This window comes from Bufo gargarizans, chromosome 10 (assembly GCF_014858855.1).
Source record: "Bufo gargarizans isolate SCDJY-AF-19 chromosome 10, ASM1485885v1, whole genome shotgun sequence".
NCBI classification, from domain to species: Eukaryota; Metazoa; Chordata; class Amphibia; order Anura; family Bufonidae; genus Bufo; species Bufo gargarizans.
This window is the reverse complement of record NC_058089.1, coordinates 118,950,821-118,977,204: the sequence shown is the minus strand read 5'-3', so window position 1 is coordinate 118,977,204 and position 26,384 is coordinate 118,950,821. Positions and strand designations below refer to the sequence as shown.

The window sequence follows — 26,384 nt, the reverse complement described above, 5'->3', positions numbered from 1 at the left end:
ACTGCAGGACACAGGCATCACCATCGTTCATCCCTTACTCTATGCTGAGGCCCAAATGTGGTTTCTCTTGGTCATTGAGCAATGTCTGAAAAGAAAGCTCCAGGCTCAGGTTTGTTTATGGCCCTTAATAAGAGTATTAGCCCCATTGTCTTACTTGGTATATGGCTCAGGAAAATGTGGCAGAGAACTGACCCACGGTTTCTCTCAATGCAGCTATACCACCTCAGGCTGCTGCGCTGCAGGTTCCCTTGGGAAATGAAAACTGAAAATGATCTTCTCCATTGAATGATACTTCCGGCCAGAAAACGAAAACTTGTCTGTGCTATGGAGATGTGCAGCGCCTTTATCCTGTAAGATCTGCTCCAGACGTTTCATCTCTTCAGGTAGCTGTCTGACAAATGCCACTATCGGCCATATAAAGTTATGACATGGCTAATTTCTCTGTCACCTGGTCACCCAGATGGTTCTCCTTCCTTCCTCCGGCAGCTCTCCCTGGCGGTCAGTCACGGTGAGGATGTGTCAGGCAGATACGTCAACCTAATTTATATCCCACAATGTTGATTTAAAAAATAAAATAAAAGACATGTAAACAGTAATGTAGTAAAATGGTGAAATGAGTGAAGGGGGAAGTAGCTAACTTCTTCTCTCATTAAGGCCTATTTCTGGAGTTTGCATAGTGTGGCCTCAATGTTCTTCTGGTACTTGTAAGACATGGCTTTGCCTTGCTATTTCTTACACTTCTTGTCCCCACCCCAGTCGATCTGCACATCTGGATGCTGCCACCAGGGATACATCTCAGCATTTTCCATTCCAATCCTATCCTTTCTCTTCTACACGGGTCAAAGGGGTTTCATTTACTTCTGAAAGGACACTAAACTCCTAATCATTTATCATAAATCTCACCATTTTTTCTGGGGGAGGGGCATGATTTGATTATTTTATGTATATTCACATCCTGCCTGGTATGACTTCATCCATCATCATTGTGCAGACAAATGACTTTATTCAGCCCTCTCGCCATTTCCCAGCAGCCTCTGCAGAGGTGCGAGAAGGGCGTTTCAATAACACGGATGCATATTGATAGGCTCATAAAGATAAACGGCGCTAATCCATTTCCTGCAAACTACATTGGTTTTCTGGGGCATGTTCTATTAATCCTGACAGAACTGAGGCCTCATTCAATATTTAACACCCGTCCATCCTGCAAAGCACTTACTATGGCAAAAAGGTGGGGGGGGGGGGGGGGGGGGGGGGAGAAGTCTCAAACTCAAGCAGCCGGATGTGACCCAGGGATTTCAGATACTTTGCGATTCATTCCGTGTCACGGCTTGGAAGGTGACTTTACAAGAAGATTATAGGGGGGAGGAGAAGCAATGCATCTTCCAAGTTATAGCCTTGTATTTTCATACTCACAAGACCTACCGACACTTCTTGGGCTGCACCCATTTCAATTCCACTGTAGAAATTCCAGGTGGAATCCATAAGTATCCACAATCATCCATGTACACTGGAATTATCTTATAGTCATTTTCTGGTTTACATAAATACAGCCTAATCAGAGTATAAATGGAAGGTGTTAAAACATCAGAACCTACTTTTTGTATAAAGTTTTTTTCTGAGATTCTGATAATGAGGACCTATCCTCAGGACGGGTCATCAATATCAGCTCAGAGGAGTCCAGTACCATGCAGCTCCCCTGATCGGAGGTTTCAGGAGGCTGCGGCTGCAGCACACCAAGCACAGCGTCATCCATTGAATAGCGGCTATGCTTGGTATTGCAGCTCATCCCCATATACTTGAATGGGACTGAGCTGCATCTAGGTCATGTGACCGATGAACGTGACGTCACTGGCCAAGGAAGAGGCTGCGGCGTTCACTGCAGCACTGCGCCCCTTCAAACAGCTGATCGGCAGGGGTCCCCGTCACCGATCTGATATTGATGAACTATCCTGATAGGTCATCAGTATCAGAATTTAAGAAAGGCCCTTTAAATTATTCACCATTTTCAAGATCTATGTTTTCTGTCAGTGAACGGGAACACTTCATTCTACGACATTCAGAGGCAGTAATCCTGTACATAACTAGTCCTGCTCTCCCCTAGATACAATTGCATCCCGCCTCAGCAATGCTCTGTGGGCTAAATGGTCTCTGCTCATTTGCTACAATGTATCAATCTGGAGCCACAAAGGGCTGATACATTGTATTCACTTCAGATTAGCTGCAGTATGTACTGGTTAAGGCTACTTTCACACTAGCGCTTAAGTTTTCCGATATTGAGTTCCGTCATAGGGGCTCAATACCGGGGAAAAAAACGCTTCAGTTTTGTCAATGGGGACAAAACTGAACCGAACAGAACGTAATGCTCCAAAATGCATTCAGTTCCATTTAGTTGCGTTCCCAGACCGGAGAGCAAACCGAAACATGCTGCGGTTTGCTTTCCGTCCTGGGATGCAGAGCAAGACAATGGGGACGGATCCGTTTTCTCTGTCACAATAGAAAACGGATCCGTCCCCCACTGACTTTCAACAGCGTTAATGAGGGATCCGTCTTGGCTATGTTAAAGACAATACGAATGGATCCGTTCCTAACGGATGCAGATGGTTGTATTATCAGAACGGGATCGTTTTTGCTGAACCCTGCCGGATCCAGTAAAAACACTAGTGTTAAAGTTGCCTAAGCTGAGTTCACATCAGCGATCAGCCTTTCCGTTCTCCTATCCCATTATAAGAGCACATAACTGAGCCGAACAGAGCCTACGGAACCCATAGACCAGGTATGGGCAAACTGCGGCTCTCCAGCTGTTGTAAAACTACAACTCCCAGTATGCCCAGTTTACCTACAGCTATCAGCCTCCAGCAGGGCACGATGGAATTTGTAGTTTTACAACAGCTGGAGAGCCACAGTTTGCCCATCCCTGCCATAGACTATAATGGGGTCCGTTAGGTTTCTGCTCCGAGGAAGATTTTTGAAGTGGAGACAATAGTCCTGCGCGCACAACTTTTGTCTCCGCTTCAAAAATCTTCCTCTGAGCGGAAATCTAATGGACCTCATTATACCTCTATGGTGTCTGTAGGCTGCGTTCGCCTCAGTTATGTGCCGAATCCGTCCTTTCCGTTCTCCTACTCTTATAACGGAGCAGGAGAACGGAAAGGCTGAACGCTGATGTGAACGCAAGCATCTGGCCGCATGCTTACACATATTATACCTGTAAACTACACATGGAGCTTTGTCCTATTATCTGAATATCCAGAAAAGTAAAAGGGTGGCATCAGTCCGGGAGGAGGCTGCTAGCTTCTGCACTTACTGCTCTCTTTTCGCAATATCTTTGCGAGACGCTGAATTAACAGGATGTTCAGACATTCACAGTTGCAGATTTAATAAATGTTAATGATTAAAATTTGCTGCAAATTATTCCTTTAATCCAGTATTTCATAATCCAGAAAGCCTCGTAATACAACTCCAAAAGCATAAAAGGACTAAAGGCAGGCATCTTTAGCCTTACACTTTGCAATAACCGACTGATAATCCAGAATATCTGATATCAGGACGGATTCTACAGGACTACAAAAAGATGACCGCTTTCTCTCAAAAACCGTCCCATACGGTCCATGGGTTGTGTCTGGTATTGCAGCTCCATTGAAGTGGAAGGATCTGAGCTGGAATACCAAACACAATCTGTGGACAGGCGTGGTGCAGTTTTTGGAAGAAGGCAGCCATCTTTATGTAGTCCTGGAGAAACCGTTTAAAGAAAATTTACTGTATTCTTAAGTGATAATCGCCTTTGCTCAGTGATCGGGCAGAGGTAGTTTGGCTTGCATTACTACAGCCCCATAGGCTGGTCGAGCCCAATCACTACAGAGGACCAGGCAGCTTTACAGCACAAGGGGATGAGGATATGAAGCCACAATGTGATTATCCGCAGGGGGTCTGCTCACAATATCTGGGTGGTTATTACTGACATCTATTACAGCAGTGTGGTATCAGACACCGGCTATGAATGCCACCACTCTGCATTATTAAAACCAAGCATGTGCTATAAAAGCCACAGCCGGACTGGACAACCACAGACACAAACAGTACAAGGAGGTTAGGAAAGTATATTAAAATGCAGCGTGTTGCCATTGGCAACGGCCCCGAACACTGAGCCGTACGGAGAGATGTGGAGAAAAACTCATTTACTCTGGGTTAAAGCAAGCATCCAGGCAAATAAAGGCTCCTGCGTCCTCAGATTGCACTCAGGTGAGGGGACATTACTTCTACCAGTGGTCTACACCCTGTGGCGTTCCAGCTGCTGTGAAACTACAACTCCCAGCATGCTCCCGGTGCCTGTAGTTGCACAGAGAGCGATGGGGAGGGAGGAGGCTTTTACCACTGGGTTAATACTAATAACAGGTTTCTATAAAGCCTGATCCTGAGGACTGAAGATGAATTCTGGTGACAGGATGGGGGCGGCGGGTTAAACGGGGACCGGCGGTTTATTGTCAGTGCGGTGCCCCGAATACGTAAAAAGCAATTACAGAGCATAATTAAGTTATGATTTACCTAAAGGGATTATGCAATTAAAGGTTAATTACCCAGTAAAAAGTTCTGTAACTCTTTACTTTTCACCAGTCCTGCCACTATGTATCGGCCAGTGCTTCTCAGTTTTTATTCTCATGGACTCCAAACATGTTTACAGGATTTGCTTACAGTAAAACATATGTCAACCTCTGGACACACAAATGGTGCACAATCCTGTGCTAATTATTTTCACAATGTATTATATATTTTTTATAGAAACCCAACTAGTTTTTTTCCTGAACGGCTCCAAATGCCGCCCCCCGCCCCCCTTTACATTGAATTAAACAACAGAATACTGGCAGCCTCCACTAGGGGGAGCGTGGGAGACTCTCCTTGAAATGCGTCAGCTATCTTTTAAACTGTGAAACAGACTTCAGTTTTAGTGGGACCCCTTCACGGCTGGATTTCTTTTTGTGATCCATATTTTCACATTTCTATAGGAATAGCCCAAAAGGTGAAAGACTCAACTATGGGTGATTTTTTTATAATTTTTTTTGTGGTGTATCTAAATTGAATTCAGGAGGACACCTGCGGCTGCTGGCCAGGTTCGTAGGAGAGAATCAGATCATTATGTACCTGGCTGGCGGCCGTGGCGGAGGCTTGGGTGGCCCTCCTAGGCATCAACCCACTAAGGCCCCTGGGGTTGGTGCAATTTAAGCTGCACCCCTTTACCAGTAAACCACGCCCTTCTCCCACAATGGCGCACCTCTTGTCAAGCGAGGCTGAGAAATTATCTAAAAATGCATACATTTGGTATAAAGCAAGTGAACCATGGCCTGGAATCCTCACACATTTAATCCCCCCCCCCAATGTAATTTTTCCTAATTCTGGAAGACTTTAAACAGCAACACATTTGGGGATTTAAAGGAACTTAATCAAATTAAAATTATTTAATCAGACATCTGTGGAACCTAACGAGTGCTAGAATATCCCTTAGGGTCCATTCACACGTCCGTTTTTTCTTTCCTGATCTGTTCCGTTTTTTCAGGAACAGATCAGGACCAGATCTGGACCCATTCATTTTCAATGGGTCCTGGAAAAAAATCGGACAGCACAATGTGTGCTGTCCGTTTCCGTTGTTCCGTTCCGCATGTCCGTTTAAATATAAAACATGTCCTATTCTTGTCCTGAAAAATCGGATCCTGGTACAATACAAAGTCAATGGATCCGCAAAAAACGGATGACATTCGGATGTCATTCCGTATGTCATCCGTTTTTTGCGGATTCCGTTCCTGGAAACACATAACAAATTTTTTTTTTCAATTTTTTTTCAAAGAAATCCAAACAACTTTATTTGATTATTGAAATGTATACATGCTCCCGTTTTTTGCGGATCCGCAAAAAACGGATGACATACGGAAACATTTTCAGGAACAACGGATCCGCAAAAAACGGACCGTTTTTCAGGATGAAAAAAAACAGGACGTGTGAATGGACCCTTAAAGGGGTTTTCTGGGAGTACAAAAGTGATGCCCTATGTAGGAAGTATCCGACTCCCAGCATTCCTGTGTCACGGTCCCTCAGGTGACTGATATTAGGAAATCAAGGAGATTGGCTGAGCGTGGAGGAATCTAACAGCCTCCTTGATTTCTCTTGATTCAGTGTTGATAGGGTTAATGACCACTTCCCTTTTTCTCAGCTGTTGCTCAGTGGTCATCACTTCTACCTTTTATAGTCTGACCCCATCCTTCTGACTATGCGGTTGATAGCTTTATTTGGGTTTGGCTGAGCTGGTGTGAGGTAGTCTCTGGTGTTCATGTTCTTCCATCTCTACAGAAGTTTAGTGTTGCGTTTGTTTGTATTTGTTATATTCCCTGTTGTTGTATCTGGGCCTGAGACAGAGACTTCCATTCGTCCATCTGGGGAGGAATGGGTTGTCTCTTGTCCTATACTTATTCCAGGGTCTTATAGGGAAATCAGGGCCTAGGTATCCTGCTTATGAATATTCCTACCTTCAAGTCTATTCATATTGATAGGCAGTCAGGGCCCGGATTAGGGTTGTCTAGGAGGTGACCTGTTCCTTCCCTAGTTTCCAGTTACTGTTCTCCATCCCTCCTGTGTTCATGGCGGAGTTCCCCCCCCCCCCCCACCCACACACACACACACACACACACTGATCGTGACACCCTGTCAATCAGCTGTTTGAAGAGGGGTCAAGCTTCTTCCTAGGAAAGTGATATCATGTTCAATCGCACGGTCTATGTGCAGCTCAGTCCCATACCAAGTACAGGATGCCGCGGTGACGGGAGTCTGAAACCTACCATTTAAAAATTGATGACCTATCCTAAAGATCAGTAATTCAATATTCTACTCCCAGAAAACCCCTTTAACTAATGCAAGTTCACATTTTCTGGCTTATTTAATGCCCCTGTATTAAACCAAAACTGATCGAAAACCTGTAAGGCTCTACAACAGTGGTGTTCTGTTTAGTTACCGCCATTAGTGGCTGCAGCAGCACACGTCCCACTATACAATACCAGCCTGCAGATCAGTCGCAGGGCTCCCCTTAATATCTCTATTGCAGGTATCTTCCCTGTAATAGGCAGACGGTGCGCTTTCATGTGCTTCATTGACAATGTCTTTGGGCTTTTTTCACGTCACCTTTCCAGGAATGTGAGAAGAAAGCTTAAGAGAATTATTTAATACATCTCCTTTCATCCTTTCTCCCAGCCTACAATGGCGGCAGATAATGAGGGCAAAAGTAACAACACGAGAGGGTGTGGGCGAGGAGGGGGCGCTCTTTGGAGTGCGCCGGGAGCATTCACTTTGGGAACGAAGCTAATCAGAGCTTTTAAATACAGATACAGCCATCTCCTATTCATTCCACAAGTGCAAGAGACAGAGCACAACAGAAGCGCCTAAGCCCGTCGTCTCCCGCTTCAATCTAGGCTTTATGTTTTAGAAGACTCTTAACATCCTCATTTCTGCAGCCGAGCATCTAACACAATGCAAACAAAGGCTGCCCCCGAACACGAGCACCAAAGTTACAACTGAAAGAATCAGATACGGCTAAAATAAAAAGTTAGGAAGATAAAGAACATGATGGATGCAAGGAATAAAAGACACAACTTCCACCGAAGACTCTTTTCAAAAGATATACAACATTTAGTAATGGAGGAAAGTAGGTTACGGCAAAGATGGAAGAATATTAAAATCAGACATATTGGAACATGTAGTTCCACAGGAAAGCGCTGCCATAAAGCACTTACAGAAAGTAATACCAGTGCCATAGCACCACTTAGGATGGACCACCAGGGACTGGGGTCACTTTAGCGCTGCTCCATTAGGGCCCAGCCACAACTCTGTTCACCCTCATTGTCCATTTCGGTACTTCTCCATCAGAGGAGTAGAGCGATGAAAATGACAGCAGCTCTAGGTCCATGACATTACGGGCAGCAACTACCCCCAACGGACCCCACTGACTATAATGGAGCCGGTTGGGTCTGCGTGTCACAGCGTCATTCATTTGTATCACCCGGGATACAGTAACTCACTGGGCACCCACTAGATGCCAGGGATGTTATGAAGCCACTAGATGCCAGGGATGTTATGAAGCCACTAGATGCCAGGGATGTTATGAAGCCACTAGATGCCAGGGATGTTATGAAGCCACTAGATGCCAGGGATGTTATGAAGCCACTAGATGCCAGGGATGTTATGAAGCCACTAGATGCCAGGGATGTTATGAAGACACTAGATGCCAGGGATGTTATGAAGACACTAGATGCCAGGGATGTTATGAAGACACTAGATCCCAGGGATGTTATGAAGCCACTAGATCCCAAGAATGCTATGAACCCACTAGACACCAGGGATATTATGTACCCACTTGACACTAGGGATGTTGTTATAAACCGACCATACCCCAGGAATGTTATTAACCGATTAGAAACCAAGAATGTTATTATTAACCGACCAAATGACGGGGATATTATTAACAACCCACTAGACAAGAGGGATGCAATCATTAACCCCCCAGATACCAGGAATATTATTATTAATCCATTAGACAACAAGGTTGTTTCATTTATTAACCTATCACACTCCAAGAAGGCATTCATTGTGATTATCAGACCTCAAGCAATCCCTCCATTCACTCAGCATGCACAACTTTGAAAAATGTAGTTAAAGAAAACTGCTAAAAAAAAAATAGGACAATAGGATTTGGGGGTATCGTTGTCTTTTGCTACTTTGTACTGGAGACTTATCATAAAGCTTCTTAATAGTAGAGGTATACAGCAAATCCAATCCTAGTGGGGATTTATCTATACACGAAGATGGATGTGAAGATTTACTAAGCCACACTTGTCAGGGTATAAAAACCGAGGCAATAGCACGCCCGCCCATGTGTCACAAAGACCGAGAACCCATCTCATTCAACTTAAATATAAAAGTTTGACTTCTCGACTTTAACAAAAATGAAAAAGTAAAACTGCTCCGCAATGCAGGTCTACAGTGATAGATGTGTAATTGTAAAATGCAGAAAAAAAATATACAACGCAGCGCCGCTAAATGAGATTCTCACTTTCTTTTCATAAACTCCCCACAAATAACTCCCAGGCAGAAAAAAACTGAGAGCGGCTATACATCATCTTCTGGTGAGGAAGAGGAGATAATATGACATTTACATCAATAGCTGCACGGCTCTGGAGGAGGCTACATGTCCAGCGTGGTTACATACATACAGGACATAGGACGCGACATCAGTGGTGACACTGAGAAGCAGAGGGATAGATAATTAGATTTCAGCCCAATATTATTAGTTATTGGAAACAGTCAGCAAATGCTGTCAGACACAAAAAACCCACTTCTATAGTTCAGAAGATACAGTAGTTTTCCTATATTAAATGACTATCATTTCCCAAAAATCTGCAGACACCTTGCATCACCAGAGAAATTTCTCTGAAGACACTGGAACAAACTGCGGTTTTTAGACCTCATGCACACGGCCGTTGGGCAGCCGTACCGTATTGCGGCCCGCAAACGGCAGGTTGGCAATCCACGGCCGCGTGCACCCCGCATCACAGATGCAGACCCGTTCACTTGAATGGGTCTGCAATGCACGGAACGGCCCCCAATGCGGTCCCCAATGCACGGAACGGCCGCCCAACCGTGTGCAGGAGGCCTTATTGTGCTTTTTGGCCACGAAACACTGCTTATGCGGCTGCAAAACTGCCTTGTGCACCTTTCTGCAGGAACTGCTACAGGACCTTCAGATGGTCACATGAGCTGCTTGGTAAGAATATAAGGGGAGTATTATCTTCTCCCCGGACCTCTTTTTTGGCAAAAACAAAGTTGCAAACCCCGCGTTTGACTTTATTATTATTATTTTTTTTTTTAAGCATCACTTGCAACTAATTTTGGCTTAAAGGAAACCTGTCATCAACTTTATGGTGCCCATACTAATGGCAGAATAAAGTAGAGACGGGTGAGTTGATTGCAGCAGTCGGTCATTTAAAAGTTCAAAGTAAGTGGTTGCCGAGAACAAACATCACAATCCCTGCAGACTGAGCCTGGAAAAGAGTCCCGGCCTCCTGAGAAGAGTCCTGGTTATTGATAAATTCCTGCTCTCCGGCCCACCTGCTGATGACTGACAGTCTTCTACCTAGTTTTCTCGCTTTCTTTCTAGGAGAGAACTGCCAATCTTCAGCAGATGGATGAGAGAGCAGGAGATTATAATAACCATGACTCTTCTCAGGTGGCCGTGACTCTTGTTAAGGCCTGGGCTGCAATGATTATGATGCTGGTTCTCGGCAACCACTTAGATTTAGCTCATGTGTGACACACCGCTGAGATCAGCATTTCTGTCACTATTTTATGCTGTCCTCAGTGAGGTCAGCATCAAGTTGATGACAGGTTCCCTTTAAGTAGCATTACTGCACTGCCCTCGCCACTTTCTAAAAAGTGAGCATGGTAAGGGCAGAGAGTGGGCAGAGCCAGCAGGTCCGCCACATTTATCTTCATTTGCACCTGTTTTCACCAGATGGATAACCCCAAAGCAAGATTACAATCCCGTTACTTACAGCTTTCTCTGTACCATCCTGAAACTTCTGCATCCATATTAAAATACATGTAAAATCCAACAGAAATGACAATGATTTTTTAAAAAGGGAATGTTAAAAATTGTTTTCTTTTTCAGGGAAAGTTAGCTGACAACCAATATGGCGGCCGATGCAGTTCTGCTGAGCATGGATTTGTGTTTGTCCTACATCACTCCAGTAATGTCAGGACCCCCATTGCTCTCATGTTCTGCATAATCAGTTAGACTTCCCTTTCAGCAGTTCAGGAAAGCTCAGTGTCAAACGGCTATCCCCATCTGGGACATTTATGGCATTTTGAGAGGATATTATGTTATAAATGTCTGACTCCTATCTGAAGGACGGAGCACTCCTGTAAAGGGAGAGCACGTATATGTGGCTTTCTCCTATCACTGCTATGGGACTTTCAAGAACGGCTGAACCAGCGTATTGCTATTTTTGGAAGCCCATAGCAGTGTATGGAGAAAGCTGCGCATGCGCTGCATGTTCTCCATTCACAGAAAGGTCCTGTTCTCTAGATAGGAGCAGGCCCCAGCACCTAGTGGACATCTATGGCATATCCTATCAATATGCCACATATGTCCCAGATGGGAATACCCCTTTAAGGGGTGCAATGGACATACAGGGCATCAACCAACTTTCCCAGGTACCAATATAACATTACATTTTCTTAAATGGTCTTTAAATTCTGCAAAAAAAACTACAAATCAATCCCAGTAATCAATTACTACTGAGCACCATTCATCACCACAAATCCCTTTCCAATACCGAGTCCTCCTTCCACGCAGCGTCTTGATTTTATTTTTTTATTATCCCCTATCAAAGCCAATTTCTCATAATATGTCGCTATTAGTAATGGCAAAATGGAGAAGGACGGATGAAGTATTGAGCCAGGATTAGATACTGGCCCCAGGCCATTATTTGATAGCATCATCCTTAGGAAAAGAAAAAACAACAAAAACCCCATAGTACATAATGTGACGCGCCAGCAACGCTGGAGAAGCCGCTTGTACAGGAAAACTACAAGGTTATCAGGCCTATAGAAAAAAAAACAGGCATGAAGTGATATTTATCTCACATGTAATTCCAGCCGCGTAAATGAAAACGTCGCCAGGTCTGCGGTTCGCCATACGAGACAAGTGGACATTGAGCTGCCACATTACGGTGCGCCGAGCCGCCCGTACTCGCAATCTGCATTAGCTTCATCTTACAGGAAATGGAATCCTGGGTGAGATCTTAAATCCATAATAATGAGTAATGATCTTCCCGTGCAGGAGAACCCGACTCTCTCCAACTCAATTAACATTACTGGAAAGTGCATAAAAAAGCGCTTCCTGTTTTCCATCTCCAAGCCAACATTAACCCGTTATTTACCACTGGGTGGACTTACCACTCTGCGAATCGGAAAAGTATATAGTCCATTAGGGATCATCCAGACGCTGCACCATTGGCCCTGTCTAATATGGAGATGCACTTAATGGAGATGCACTATAAGCTGATTATCTTCATAAACAACCCCCACCCTGAAGAGGCTGCAGACGGGCAAGTGTCATCCACTCCAAGCGACTGTTTTATCGTTCAGAGGCAATGAGGGTGAAATCAATGACAACATAATAATGAGAAAAAATACGGGTGGACAGCACTCCTTAGTAATAATGTTTCGGGTGCTCGTCTCCAGGAGGGGTGGTAAAAAGCCCCTAGTAAAGCAACTCTTAGGTATCCAGAAAAAAAATAAAAAATGTAGACAGCACGTCCAGAAGGTGCAAAAAGTGGAATTTATTCCAGATGCTTTTGCACCTTCTGGACGTGCTGTCTCCATTTTTTTTTTTTTCTGGATACCTACGAACATAATAATGAGGTCATCTCTCATAAGGTGAGCCATGTTGACCACCCAAAATGACCCCCATAACAAGACATGAACATTAGAAATATGGTAGAATTCGTGGCATAGGACACACTTTATTGAATCTCAGGCAGAAAAGAGAAGTGAGATCAAAGATTGGGAAATGCCGCACATTGTGACAATGCAAGCCCACCCCCTGGTCTACCTACCCTGGATGCCTATAGAAAGAGCCAGAGATGCCCACCACACCTCCATTGGCTTCCCCAAGCAGATACTGGTCATCAATGACTAATCTTTCTGGCTGACCAGATCCATCTGACCAGGAACTGACCACAAAGCCTGTGTCCCACCCCATTGATGAAAACCCCACCAATAAGCCTCTGGTTGATTAGGGTACTTTCGCACTTGCGGCAGAGAATTCCGGCAGGCAGTTCCGTCGCCGGAACTGCCCGCCGGATCCGGCAATACGGACGCAAACTGATGGAATTTGTCAGACGGATCAGGAACAAATGCATTGAAATGCCGAATCCGTCTCTCCGGTGTCTTCTGGAAAAACGGATCCGGCATTTATTTTTTTCACATTTTTTTTTCCGGTCTGAGCATGCGCAGACTGCAATGCCGGATCCGTTTTGCCGGAACACTCGGGGCTGGATCCGGCATTAATGCATTTCAATGGGGAAAAAATGCAAGTGTTCTGCAATTTTGGACGGGGATAAAACCGTAGCATGCTGCTGGTATTATCTCCATCCTGAAATGGCAAAAAGACTGGACTGAAGACATCCTGATGCATCCTGAACGGATTACTCTCCATTCAGAATGCATTAGGATAAAACTGATCAGTTCTTTTCCGGTAGAGCCCCTAGGACGGAACTCAGTGCCGGAAAAGAATAACGCTAGTGTGAAAGTGCGCTATGGCCCAAATCCTAGTTTTGAGAGACTGACAGCAAAGGATGCAAAAAAATAAAATAATCACGCTTCTGGATTTCCATTAATGTCCCAGCTCTGACAGACATGTAACTTATTGATCTCTCATCTATCTTGCTATCGTTCTGTTCCCAATGCCCCCAAGACCCTCTGGCACTGTGAGACACCTGAAAAGAGACATGGCATACTCTCTACCTCATACCCCCTAACCTCACCTACATGGCCGTCCATTTGTGCCTCTTTCTCTGGGTCACTGAGGGGTCTTGTCTGCTGGACTACTACTGACATGATTAATGGATAAGCAGAGGAAAACTAGAGCCATGCATTAGGTACTATAAAAATGGCAGAAAAGACTGCTGCTTGCTCCACAGCAGGTACTTTCTCCCCGACACCCCTGTAAATAGCCGTTATTACAGCGCCACAATCCCAAGTCTTACATTCCAATAAAAAGCATTTCTTTTCTCGTCTCAAAAGTTATTTTGTTTCCTCAATACAATACAATCTTCCCCTGGTAGGCAGGTAAGGAGGGAGAAGGGGAGATGTCTCCACGAATGCACGGCGCATATGTTTAGCAAGAATTGCTTTCCTATGGATAAATGCAATCAAAATTTATATGCGCTGAGAAGCCAACAGGAGAGGATTGTTTCACCGGAAAGATCAGAAGAAAATTGTAACTAAATGTTGTGGAAAATGACTTTGCTTGCTCGGGACGGCATGACAATTAGGCTGGAATCGGATGCACTGGGAGGTGGGGGGGGGGGGGGGGCAGACAAATCAACACAAACAGCCACTGTCAAGAGCACTTTACTGACGGAGAGTAATGTAAGCATTACTTAACGTTCTCGACAAGCCTACACAATCCGCTCGGGCTCAACCTACCGGCTGGAGATGTTTCTCTTTTCTCTACTTGAGCAATAACCAAATTAACCGCGCCAGGAGCGACACAATTTTGCTTCATAATAAAAGGAGCCTGTGGCAGTTTAAGAGGAGGTTGTCAGGTACTCGTCAAGCAGCCACAGAGGAGCAACTGTGCTTTCCTCAGCAAATGTCTCTGGGATTTCAACACGTGGACTGAATCTGGCGGGCACGCCATACCAGCCAGTACATTATAAGTATATTACAAGTCACGTCAACCCGCAAAACATGACCTGCCTCTCTTCAGCTGCTCCAAAATCTATTTGTATCAGTTTAGCAACTTTTGTTGTGCTTTTTTTTTATTGTTTGGTGTTGCAACTTTTGCAACCATTTCTACTCCTTTGATCCATAAAAAAAAAAAAGTAATCATCAATGCAAATAGATTACATTGGAGGGGGATCACGATTGGTCTAATACGGATGAGCGATGACCTGTGGTGGTTCCAATCCTGGTACCTTCACCCTGCCCCCACTGACGTGATAAAAAGCTAAGGTGGCATTTTAAAGGGATGAAATAATGAAGGAGAGTCACTTGCAGACATCATATGCATTGGTTTTATACCAGGAGAACGGTTGCATGACACACAAGTAAAGTGCCAATTTATTCAATATAACGTCTTTACAGATGAAGTCGTCTTAATTTATAAATTCAGAGTATTACATTTTGTCTGCCATAGCCACCACTAGAGGGAGCTCACTGGGAGCTGAATAAATCAAGTAAGAGCTCCACTTATAAACCATCTGCCCTAATTAGTGTTCAGCGAATCGAGCTTCGGATCCTAGATCTGAAGTCGATTTGTTCAAAACTTCGTTTGGATGCTGTACGGAGTTTCGTCTCTGTACAGCATTCAAATGTATGGATTCCGGCAAGGCAAAGTGAGTTATCACCAAAGTCTCGCGGGACTTCGATGAATAACTTCAGGATTAGATTTTTCAACTTAAAAACCATTTTAAAACACTGATCCGAAGTCGACTTCAGCTACCGAGTTACCAGCCGCATTATGCAAGATCCAGCCAAAGAAAAATTTGTCTGCATTAAATATGCTTTAAACATACATGAAATATTCATCATGCCCCGAGATGCTGAAAATCCCTGGGAATTCATGCCTAAATTGCTAGCGACAAATTGTTCCGCTGGTGGGTTATTAGGAGAACCTTAGCAGTAAGAATTTGTTTAGGCAGACCACTTGCATCAGAATAGTTATTTGTATTCCATATCAAATGGCATTGGTTTGGGTTTTATTTCATTTAGCTGTAATTTGCATATATATTACATTACAAAAACTGTAAGCGAAGCTTTGAACAACATTTGCAGCACGGACCTCAACAATGAGATGACATCTCCCGGTGGGCAACCGATGCATGCGTAAGTATGCACACCTTGGGTATGGAAAACCACTGTGCGCTCTCCTGCAAACAGGATTCTTGCACTGACTGTGCAGGTAGAAAGAGCAAATTCAATAAAATGCATTTACGGTATTTCCATTCTCTAGTTTAGTGCTTTCATTAAGTGAAACAAAATAAAATAAGAGTATTGTAGGTTTGATACCTTTTAATGGCTAACAAAAATAGAAGTAATGATGTTACATAGCGAGCTTTCGAGGACATCACCAGTCCCTTCATCAGGTGTACTACAAGAATATATGAAGAAACAGCAATATATATACAATAAGAACAGAGACATGGGGGGAATAAATGGACATTTGAAAAATAACAACATATCAAAGATCTTGAGAATGAGTCCTTAATTATCTTACAGATAAGGGGTGTGAAAGTTTTATGGTCTCTAAATTGATGTTGTTATCTCAGAGACCTGGTGCCCCGACTATGTCTATAGAAGACTCTTTAGATCTTGTAGTGTGTCATAAATCCCAGGGACAAATTCAGTCCAGTATTCAAAGTGTTAAGCAATGTTAGAAGTTTGTATTATTTATTTATTTTATGCACTTCTATAGCGCTACTATATTCTGCAGCGCTTTACAGACATTAGCATCCAACTGTCCCCAATGGGGCTCACAATCCAAGGTCCCTATCAGTATGTCTTTGGAGTATTCCCAAGTTCTTTTAGCTCTTTGGGATTTGAAGTTTCCTTTTAATATGAGAACTTTCATGTGTTCTTCATTGTGTCCTGGGCTACAGAAATGCTTAGCCACAGGAAAGTGTGGCTTCTCCTCTTTAATTGTGCAGGACGTTTAGTGCAGAGAAATTACATCATGTCCTACGTAAGAATGATCAACTAAAAGAAAATATCTTACCAGATCCCCCCTTACTAGCTTACCGACAACCTCCAAACCTAAGGAATATTCTGATCCGATCAGGTTCAAGGCCACGTACCACAGAAAAAGTAACCCATCCCTGTAATATATGAAGATGCAAAACCTGTTCCCATATAATGACAATAGATAAGATCCGGATCCCCAAAACCCAGCAGGACGATAAGATCCCGAGACATTCGCATGTTCTACATCTAATGTTGTTTATCGGATTCTCTGCACTAAATGTCCTGTTGGAGGCCTCCACGTTGGAAGAACAGGACACAAACTCATTGCAAGGATGGGGTCCCACCGCCACACAATTAAAGGGAAGAAGCTATACTTTTCCCCCATCTGTAAGATAATTAAGGACTCATTCTCAAGATCTTTGATATGTTGTTCTGTTTTTCAAATGTCCATTCATTCCCCCATGTCTCTGTTCTTAGTGTATATATATTGCTGTTTCTTCATATATTCTTGTAGTACGCCTGATGAAGGGACTAATGATGTCTCGAAAGCTCGCTCTGTAACATCATTACTTTTATTTTTGTTAGCCATTAAAAAGGTATCAAACCTGCAATACTCTCATTTTGTTTCTCTTAATGAGAGCACTCAACTAGTTTTCTATTTGCTAACACGGTACCAGACTTTTTCCATTCTCTGTCGCACTGGACAGTATCGGAACAAACAGCTACCTCCGGTAGCCCCAACACGAGGAGCATCTCCAGAGGGATGACAGTGTGCAATTGAGTGCACTGAGGGTGGGCCCACACTGCGCACCTCTGCATCCGCTGAAAGTCCATCTATCACTTCCTGACTGACAGACGACTATGCAGGAACCTGCCAATATAACACTCCAGGACATTTGTTTTAATAAATGGACACAAAAATAAAAAAAATCTGACCTGCTGCCAGTCCTTGCTGGTTAACCATTTCAACAGGATCTTGCAAATGGATGAAAACGACAAGACCGGCGACTCCAAACAGTAAGATAAAGGAAAACATGCACGTCAGCCTCATAATTATTCCTCTCAAATCAATCCTGCATTGATCCAGGAAAATAAACCATGCCAGCTTCCTCCAGGGCGTTAGAAGATTTCATCTTCTCATTTTTTCACCTTTGGGCTCCACAGGGCCAAACCTGCAACAACAAAAAATAATAATAATGAGCCCTTAAAAGATATCTGCAAAATGTATAAGTTATGTGTTCAACAGTTTCAATGCAAAGATTTCTGCAAAACCTAAAGTTCCTTTATAAATTCCTTTATGCTCATTGTCGCCCCCTGCAGTGTAGGGCACTTCACTCACACACACACACACACACTATATATTTATATTAAATAATACTGTTCCTATGTACAAGAATATAACTGTTATAATACTGCTCCTATGTACAAGAATATAACTACTATAATACTGCTCATATGTACAAGAATATAACTACTATAATACTGCTCCTATGAACAAGATATACTAACTGTATAAAGAATATAACTGTTATAATACTGCTCCTATGTACAAGAATATAACTACTATAATACTGCTCATATGTACAAGAATATAACTACTATAATACTGCTCCTATGAACAAGAATATAACTGCTATAATACTGCTCCTATGTACAATAATATAACTACTATGCTACTGCTCCTATGTACAAGAATATAACTACTATAATACTGCTCCCTATGTACAATAATATAACTACTATGCTACTGCTCCTATGTACAAGAATATAACTACTATAATACTGCTGCAAAAAAAAAGAAGAAAAAGGGCTCAGTCAGCACATCCTAATACGCAGGTGCATGTTGCTATGGCTGAAAACACAAAGAAAAAAAGTACAATGCAACAGCACTCTGCAAACTAAATAAAGTACAAAAAAGTATTCTAATGCTAATGTTAGGCTTATTAAGTAAATTTGTGATTCTTGGCAAATACATTTTGTACAAAATTTGGGCCAGTCTGCCACACGTCAACGTGATCTCTGTAAGACTGGAACCTAACACTAAATTCTACCTGTTATGTGGCATGACATTTTATGGTGGCCATCATGGCACATAACAGGTAGAATTTAGTGTTAGGTTCCAGTCTTACAGAGATCGCCTTGACGTGTGGCAGACTGGCCCAAATAATTTTGTACAAAATGTATTTGCCAAGAATCTCAAATTTACTTAATAAGGCTAGCATCCGCATTAGAATACTTTTTTGTACTTTATTTGGTTTGCAGAGTGCTGTTGCATTGTATTTTATTCTTACTATAATACTGCCCCCTGAGTGCATAAAGAATACTGCTCTTTTGTATAAGAATGAAAAAATACTGGACAGTTCAATAATTGCCAGGAATTTCTTGCAGAAAACTGTAAAATTCAATACCAGTCACAGTTGTGTAGTTTCACAAAGCTCTTACACTGTATGTTCTCGTGTGTTGGCTCAGGCTAATTAGGCCCACACATGTCTATTTGTACAGTATCGGACTATAGGTCTTCTAGATAAGCAGGTTAGAAAATATATGGCAAAATTAACTGATAGGAATGTTTTTGTTTTGTTTTTTAATTCGTTACTTTGAAGAAAAGATGGGTTTAAATGTCTACATTTTTAAGAAATGTGTTGAAAGACTTTGACCACTTCAGTTTCACCCCTTTTTCTATTACATTGTAGACCAAGCTGTTTTGAAATGTCACAAGGAAAACTGGGTCAGAGCAAATGTCACTCCTGACACAATCACTGAAGCTGAACGACGTGATCAAACAACCAAGAGGAGAAGGGAACCATAATGAAAACCACTTGTAAGAGAGCCCCAATTCTCAGACCACACATCACTGCAGCCATAGTGCGCTTATTAGGACCGGCTGCAATTCCAGGTACAGCTCACCTGTCACTTTGTATTATCACCTGCCCGATCACAACCACATCAGATGCCACAAAAATATCACTCTGAACATAAGAAGTACACTGTTTGAAGTATGGATGTAAACATGGTCTCACAGACGTGATGCCAGCCCCTGAGGACCATATACCCAGGAGATCTTTGTTCTCAAAGAGAACCTGCCACCCGGATAGGGCTCTATGGCACAGTCAAAACTGCTTTAGGTTTCTGACATCGGAAACCTCAAAAAACTCAGATGGAAGCCATTGTAAGTCAACAGCATGCAAGAGAAGAGAAGAAAAGAAAACAGTGCCTCATGTGAAGAACCATCACTGCAATAAGAAGGCAACGTAGGAGAAGGTATCCTACTCATCTAGAAGCAGCGTACAGTTGTTACAGCCTGTGATGGGGAAGCTGAAGGAACGTGGAAAAGATAAATATAAAAAGGTGCGATCCTAGGGCGGCGCTGTCATCAGGAATCCAAGAGATGAAACTTCATTACTTATATTTATATAATGCATTTCAGGAGTATAAATCAGACAATGCATTTCAGTGACACATCACAAATCCATCTCCTTGATCACTAATGACGGCACTTAGGATCACACGTTCTCCAGTGTTTGTCAATGGTTTATCACAATGACATAAAATAGTTTACTATTGTAATAAAAAATACTAAAAATTGTTATAAAAAAGAAAATTAAAAAGGCATATTTAAAATAAGAATTTTAAAAAAACTGAATAGTATTATTCTGAAAGAAATACATTCCGTGAGCATAAAATTATTTGACAGGAAAGTTATTTTTAGAAGGTTCATTAATTATTTCATTTTAATGAAAAACAAAACACTAATTAAAAGTAAAATTATTCAGATGGTAGATGTAGAGCAGGAAAGAAAAGTGCCTCCATATGGCGCCCATTTCTGTGGTTTTAAGTTTTGAAAGTGTAAACAAGCTGCGAAAAAAAACACCCTGAAAGAATTACAGTACACATTCTAAAATGCTGCAGCGGCCGGAGGAAACAGGCAACACTTTGTCACTAGACTTAATTTTGTTGCCTTTTTTCTCTTTTGTAAGCAACAATAACCTTGGTCCGTCCTTAGTCGTACACAAACAGTTCAGTTTCATACTAATAGAACCTGTCTGTAGGCATCTTCTTCTCCAATCTGTCTTCCAAAAAAGTACATCACTTCTCCATCCGCAAAATAAAGCTTCCATGTGTTCTTCTCCCTGCTCAGTATTGCGGTATGTGCTCCAAAGCTTGGAAGCTGCTGCACACACGGCCAGCCATGTTAGAAGCTAAGGGTGACATTCTTTGGTCACCCGATCACTGAGCATGTATACAAATATGTATATATATATATAAAAAAAAAAAAAAAAATGTCCCTCCCCGTTTCCTTAACGCTTACCAGAGTTTTCAAAGAATAAGTTTGTATAATGGTGGTGCTTATTTGTACAATCATAACTATGAGGAACAATTATGTTTAAGCATCCTTAATGTTTTTTAAGCCATATCATTCCCTGGTTCAGCTGCACAGCTAGATGCATTTCATTCAGAAACAGGGGGTTTCTCCCTTCTGCCGGCACTGTATGCAGTGACCTTACTTCCCACTAGGTTTGTTTTCAGAGCCGATGTTTTCAGAGGGATATATTTTTATTTCTTTTTTAGCCCGAGGAGCGTGCTTTTAACACCCGTGCAACAAAATCGTGCAGCGTGCCACACAAAAAAAGGCACTAGGTTATGGTCCATCGTAGGCACTCTCCGTAAGAGAAGGGCCCCCCATAAAAATTCCCTTTCCCACCAGGCCAGAAGGCTCCTGCAAAGGAATTGGAGAAGTGGTAACCTTCACCCAAAGCTGAGGGTACGCCCATCTATGCTCCCGGCTTTTGCCTAGGCTGCCACCCAAGGCGTCAGCCAGGAGCTTCAACAAAGTGTGGACTCTCCCCGAAGGGAGAGTCCAAGGGGTTTTTCAGGGGGGGGGGGGTGTGGAACGGGGGTGGTCACCCCCCCCCCCCATCTAGACGGGTACCCATAAGGGGCACCGTAACCCAAGAAATCCTAGTGAACACACAACTTGAAAAGTGAACACACAGTCGGCCGAAATGATAAAAATTCCTTGTCTTGTCAAGGTGAAAGCAGAGCAAAGAGAGGCGAGTGTGCTCAAAATGTGTGAAAGTGAAGTGCGTGCAAATGTGCCATCACTCAGTGGGCTCCCACCCCCAGTGAGCTTTGGCACCCCAGGGTCACTGCTCCTGGGGCACATCTGCACCTCGGACTTTCAAACATCTCAGCCCCTGGCTTCGATCTGGCAGTCCATTCGTCACCTAGCAAGGGTACTTTTAAACCCAAGCCGTACACGCTATGGACCCACCGTGTGGTTCTCTGCTCTCCTCCTTATTCATGGAACATCCCGTAGGTGTGCCCCTATGGGAGCAGAACTGATAAGAGCAGATACTACACTTAATCTTAGCCAAAAAGCAGAGAAGATGAGTTTTTCAGACGGATATATCACACTACAGAAAGGCAGGAGGCTCCTGTGACGTTCAGAAGCAGGGTAGAAGCAGTGGTTTTTATCAGGCTCAGGATCGCAGGTAGCTCTGACAACCCCTCTCCACTATCTCTCAGGATCCGCAAAACACGGAAGCTGCCCGTGTGCCTTCCGCAATTTGCAGAACGGAACAGGCGGCCCATTGTAGAAATGCCTATTAGAATAGGACATGTTATATTTTTGTTGCGGGGCCATTGAACGGAGCAACGGATGCGGACAGCACACGGACGTATCGGGCAGTTGAATTTAAACATGCCTGATCCTTCTGTTCTAAGGGGAGATAAGCCACCATCAGAGGAGTATGGAAGCAACTTACTCCCCTCTGATCTTAAAAATATATGCATGTTCAGTTTGGAAGTGTATGGCCAGCTTAAAGGGGTTTTCCAGGATACTAATGTGATACTAATCTGATCGTTGGTGTTCCGACACCCTACTGATCAGCTGTTACCTTGCTACTGCGGCACCACCCAGCTCTGTACACTGTGTAGTGGATGGCACTGGTAACTGCACTGAAGTGTATGGGAGCAGCTCTGCAAGTGCCAGGTCCATCCACTACTACACACTGGATGAACATGCAGTTCTGGTCCCGACTTCCCATGCAAGAGTTATAAGATAACAGCTGATTGGTGGGGGTGCAGAATGGAAAACCCCCAGTGATCAGATACTGACGACAGGTATGCCATCACTATCAGAATCCTGGACAACCCCTTTAAGTCTTCAGCCATCATCAATTCCCAAATATGTTGCGCAAAACCCTCCATCTATGCCTCTATTTTACCTCATTATTTTCCATCCTTCCTTCTTAAAACCCAGCAGACAAGCCCTTTCCCTTCTGATTTGTGGAATGGAGTTTATGTTGTCTCCTCTCCGTGCACATCATTAGAAGTGACACCTCCATTTCCCTTTCAAAGTCCCCACTTTCTGGATTAGATTCCAACGAAGGATATGGAAATCACTTGTCAAGCTGACTTCTGAATTAATGGAAGCACTCCATTTTCACGTGTTTGGCCCTTTCAGGATCCGCTCATGCAGATAAGTCTTCTGCTTCAGGGTTTTGACATCCTCGTTCATAAGAATGAAAGGGAGTGGGGGAAAAAAAAAAAAACATGGATGCTTTGACAGCCGCGCTCTTTTGTCACAGTCACTTTGCATGTGGGATACAGGGGAACCTATATGCGATTTCCTGTATTCAATCCGAGTTGTTAGATCTGTGGGGTATGGGCGTTTGGCTTTCACTCCATCTACCGCCCTCGTTCAATGAAGCACATTGTGCAGACGCAGGAACAGTACAGAGGGCTCCTCTCCCGTCTTAGATTGACGTCTTTACAGTACGCCCAAGGAATTCACTGTTTGTAATAAATCATTAAACCTAAAACGTATTTTATCTCCTATTGCTATGCAAGGGAACGCAATTTATCGTCCTCCGTCATCAGCCAGGGCAGGGCCTGGGACTGAAGCTTTCTTCAAAGGGATGAACTGCAAGTGCAGAAATTTCCTGCCCCCAATAATCCCTCCAGTACTTTCCATATCTCCAGAAGGATATAAGCAGGACATCGTAGAAGATCCAACTGCATAACTTTTTAGATTGGATGGCTCTTTAAAGGAACAAACCAGGCCAAACCGATATTGTGTTATGCCTACTACAGGGCCTGATGGGGAGGAGCATGACAAGTTAAGGGCATATGCATAAAGTGCCTATTACCTGCAGATTTTCTAAATCTCATGTGCATGGTGCGGAGTGTGGAAATTGACCTGCAAAATGAAATGCGTTGTTTTGGTGTGAAAATCCACATGGAAAATATGCATAAACTACACTGTGGTGTGAATGCACCTGGCAAATAGCATTTATTATATAGAGGAAGTCCATACAAGGCACTTACTAATGTATAGTGATCCTCCATATTGCCTCCTTTGCTGGCTTAATTTTTCCATCACATTATACACTGCTAGTTACGACCACCCTGAAATCCTTAAGCGGTGGCCGTGTTTGCACACTATAGGTAAATGCGCCAGCATCTCTAGCGGCCAGGACCGTGGGAGCTCACATAGGCTAGTGCTTTTTCCTATAATGCGCAAGCACGGCCACGGCTCCTGGATTGCAGGGTGGTCGTAACCATAGAAACAAGCTGTGTATAATGTGATGGAAAAATGAATCCAGCCAGCAAAGGAAGCAGTATAGACAATCATAATACACTAGTAAGTGCCTTGTATTAACTTTCTTTACATAATAAATGCTATTTGCCTTACTGAGACAACCCCTTTAAGGCTATACATTGCAGTTGATAACCTCAATAAAAAATAAATAAAAGACACTTGAAAATGGCATGCAATTTCACAACCATTTGCATCGATCTGAATAAATTTCATTAAGACGCCTTATGATGCAAGGGAAAGTCGCAGGAATCTGCTACATGTGACATACCCTAACTCTAGGCTTCCAACGTGCAGAATATATAACAGTCACATAAAATGCCGAATATAATCATGGTAACAGAACAGTGTTCATTTTGACAAATATTTACAAGGAAATCATAGATTTTATTTACTGAATGAATCAAATATTTGGTCTGAAGTCAGGGATTATAAACTGCTAGTAATTATTATTATAATGTATTATAATTATAGGTTTATATTACATGATGATTTTTTGTGGTATGCAGCAATGCTTATTCTAATTAAAGAAATTACTCACTATGGCAAAAAGTCTTCATTACAAAAAACCTATCATTTTGGTGTATACCCCTCCCATGTAGACCTATGCGTCTCCCTATGTACACACTACAAACACTTTGTGGTCGGATTCAAGTAAATGATCAGTGGGACAGGTTTCCAAGCCCCTGGCTGTATACAAAGAAAGGGGCACATGTTCGATTAAAAATGCACCAGAAATTTGGTGCAATTTGAGCTGAAAGCTGCAGTACATGCCTTACATCACATTTACTAACAGTTTTACCCACTTTTTTCCTGACTTATATTTTTATCTTATTATTTCTATATTTTATGCACTAATATAGCGCTACTATATTCCGCAGTGCTTTACAGACATTAGCATCCAACTGTCCCCAATGGGGCTCACAATTTAAGGTCCCTATCAGTCGGTCTTTGGAGTGTGGGAGGAAACGCACACAAGCACAGGGAGAACATACAAAGTCCATGCAGATGTTGCCCTTGGTGGGATTCGAACCTAGGACCCCAGCGCTGCAGTGCTAACCACTGAGCCACCAGCACGGAACCATGGTACGGAACCATGGTTTTAAAGGGTTGTCCCCTTTATTCATATTAATGGCCAATCCTCAGGATAGATCATCAATATCAGATCAGTGGGGGTCCGTCTCCCGGCACCCCCACCAATCTGCGATTTGAAGAGTACACTTCCTGTAGTTACACCTGCTCACCTCTGAGGTTGCGAAGGCAAGCAGCTAAACAATTTAGAGAAGGGTGCACTCCATTCTATTCAAGTGTATAGGCGAGCGTGGCCTTCAAACACCTGATCGACGGGGGTGTCAGCAGTCGGACCTCCGCCGATCTGATATTGATTACCTATCCCGAGGATAGAAACACAGAAATATAGTGGCAAATCTGGGGGAGCTGCTCAACCCCTAACACTATAGCGTGTTTTTCATTGGGGGAGCAGTCCCACCGCATGTGGACCGCAGCAAACGACTATCCCCAGCAAAAAATGTTTTGCATACGGTGGAGGATGTCGGCGCGGTCCACATGCACCACAAAGGCATCCTACACAAAAATGGAGCATTGTGCGGATGAAAATATAATCATAAATCACAGAAGAAATGCACCAAACGGATATGCCACTGACTATACTGGCTAGTCATAAATGCAGATATTAAAAGCTGAGACTTTCGCCAATATATTCCTGTCAGGAAGATATCGGAGCCCACATGCACCACGTCACGGCTCTCAGCATAGCAAGGGGTCCTATCACTACGCTACCTATGGTGTGAACAAGGTCTGAGGGTGATGTAATCCAGCTCACAGCCAAGCTTCCACACAACCGCCTAGCAGGACAACTAGTGCAATATGAACAAAGCCAGACTGTAAGCCACACCCATACCAGACCATGTGATGGAGGCTACCAGGTGCAAAGGAGAGTGTTTAAATGCCAGGTAAAGGCACATACACTACATATAAAACAAGACAAAAACACAGAAATATAGTGGCAAATCTGGGGGAGCTGCTCAACCCCTAAGGATAGGCCATCAATATCAATAAAGAGGACAACCCCTTTGAGGGACATGTCAAATAATTTTTTTCTACATGTTAATTACCTATATGTGAATATCCTGTGTTTTTTCAATTTTTTAGAAATTTATGTTTTCTGGATATAATTTTTTGAAGTATCTCAATGACTACTTCTTCTGGTCCTGGCTCTTTAACTTCTTTTTGTTTGGACTTTTAAGCACAGCAGGCCGCCTCG

The 26,384-nt window shown here is 43.1% G+C and overlaps 1 protein-coding gene across 2 annotated transcripts in view; it reads right to left on the bottom strand.

Annotated features, from left to right (window-relative positions):
- The window catches only part of CHST8 (carbohydrate sulfotransferase 8), a 311,769-nt gene that overhangs the window by 176,941 nt on the left and 108,444 nt on the right, over nucleotides 1-26,384 (bottom strand). For both annotated transcript variants that reach the window (XM_044270587.1, XM_044270586.1), the window contains one exon: nucleotides 17,437-17,672. In XM_044270587.1, the coding sequence (XP_044126522.1) occupies nucleotides 17,437-17,551 (115 nt within the window). In that variant the 5' untranslated portion in view covers nucleotides 17,552-17,672. The remainder of the gene's footprint in view (nucleotides 1-17,436; nucleotides 17,673-26,384) is intronic.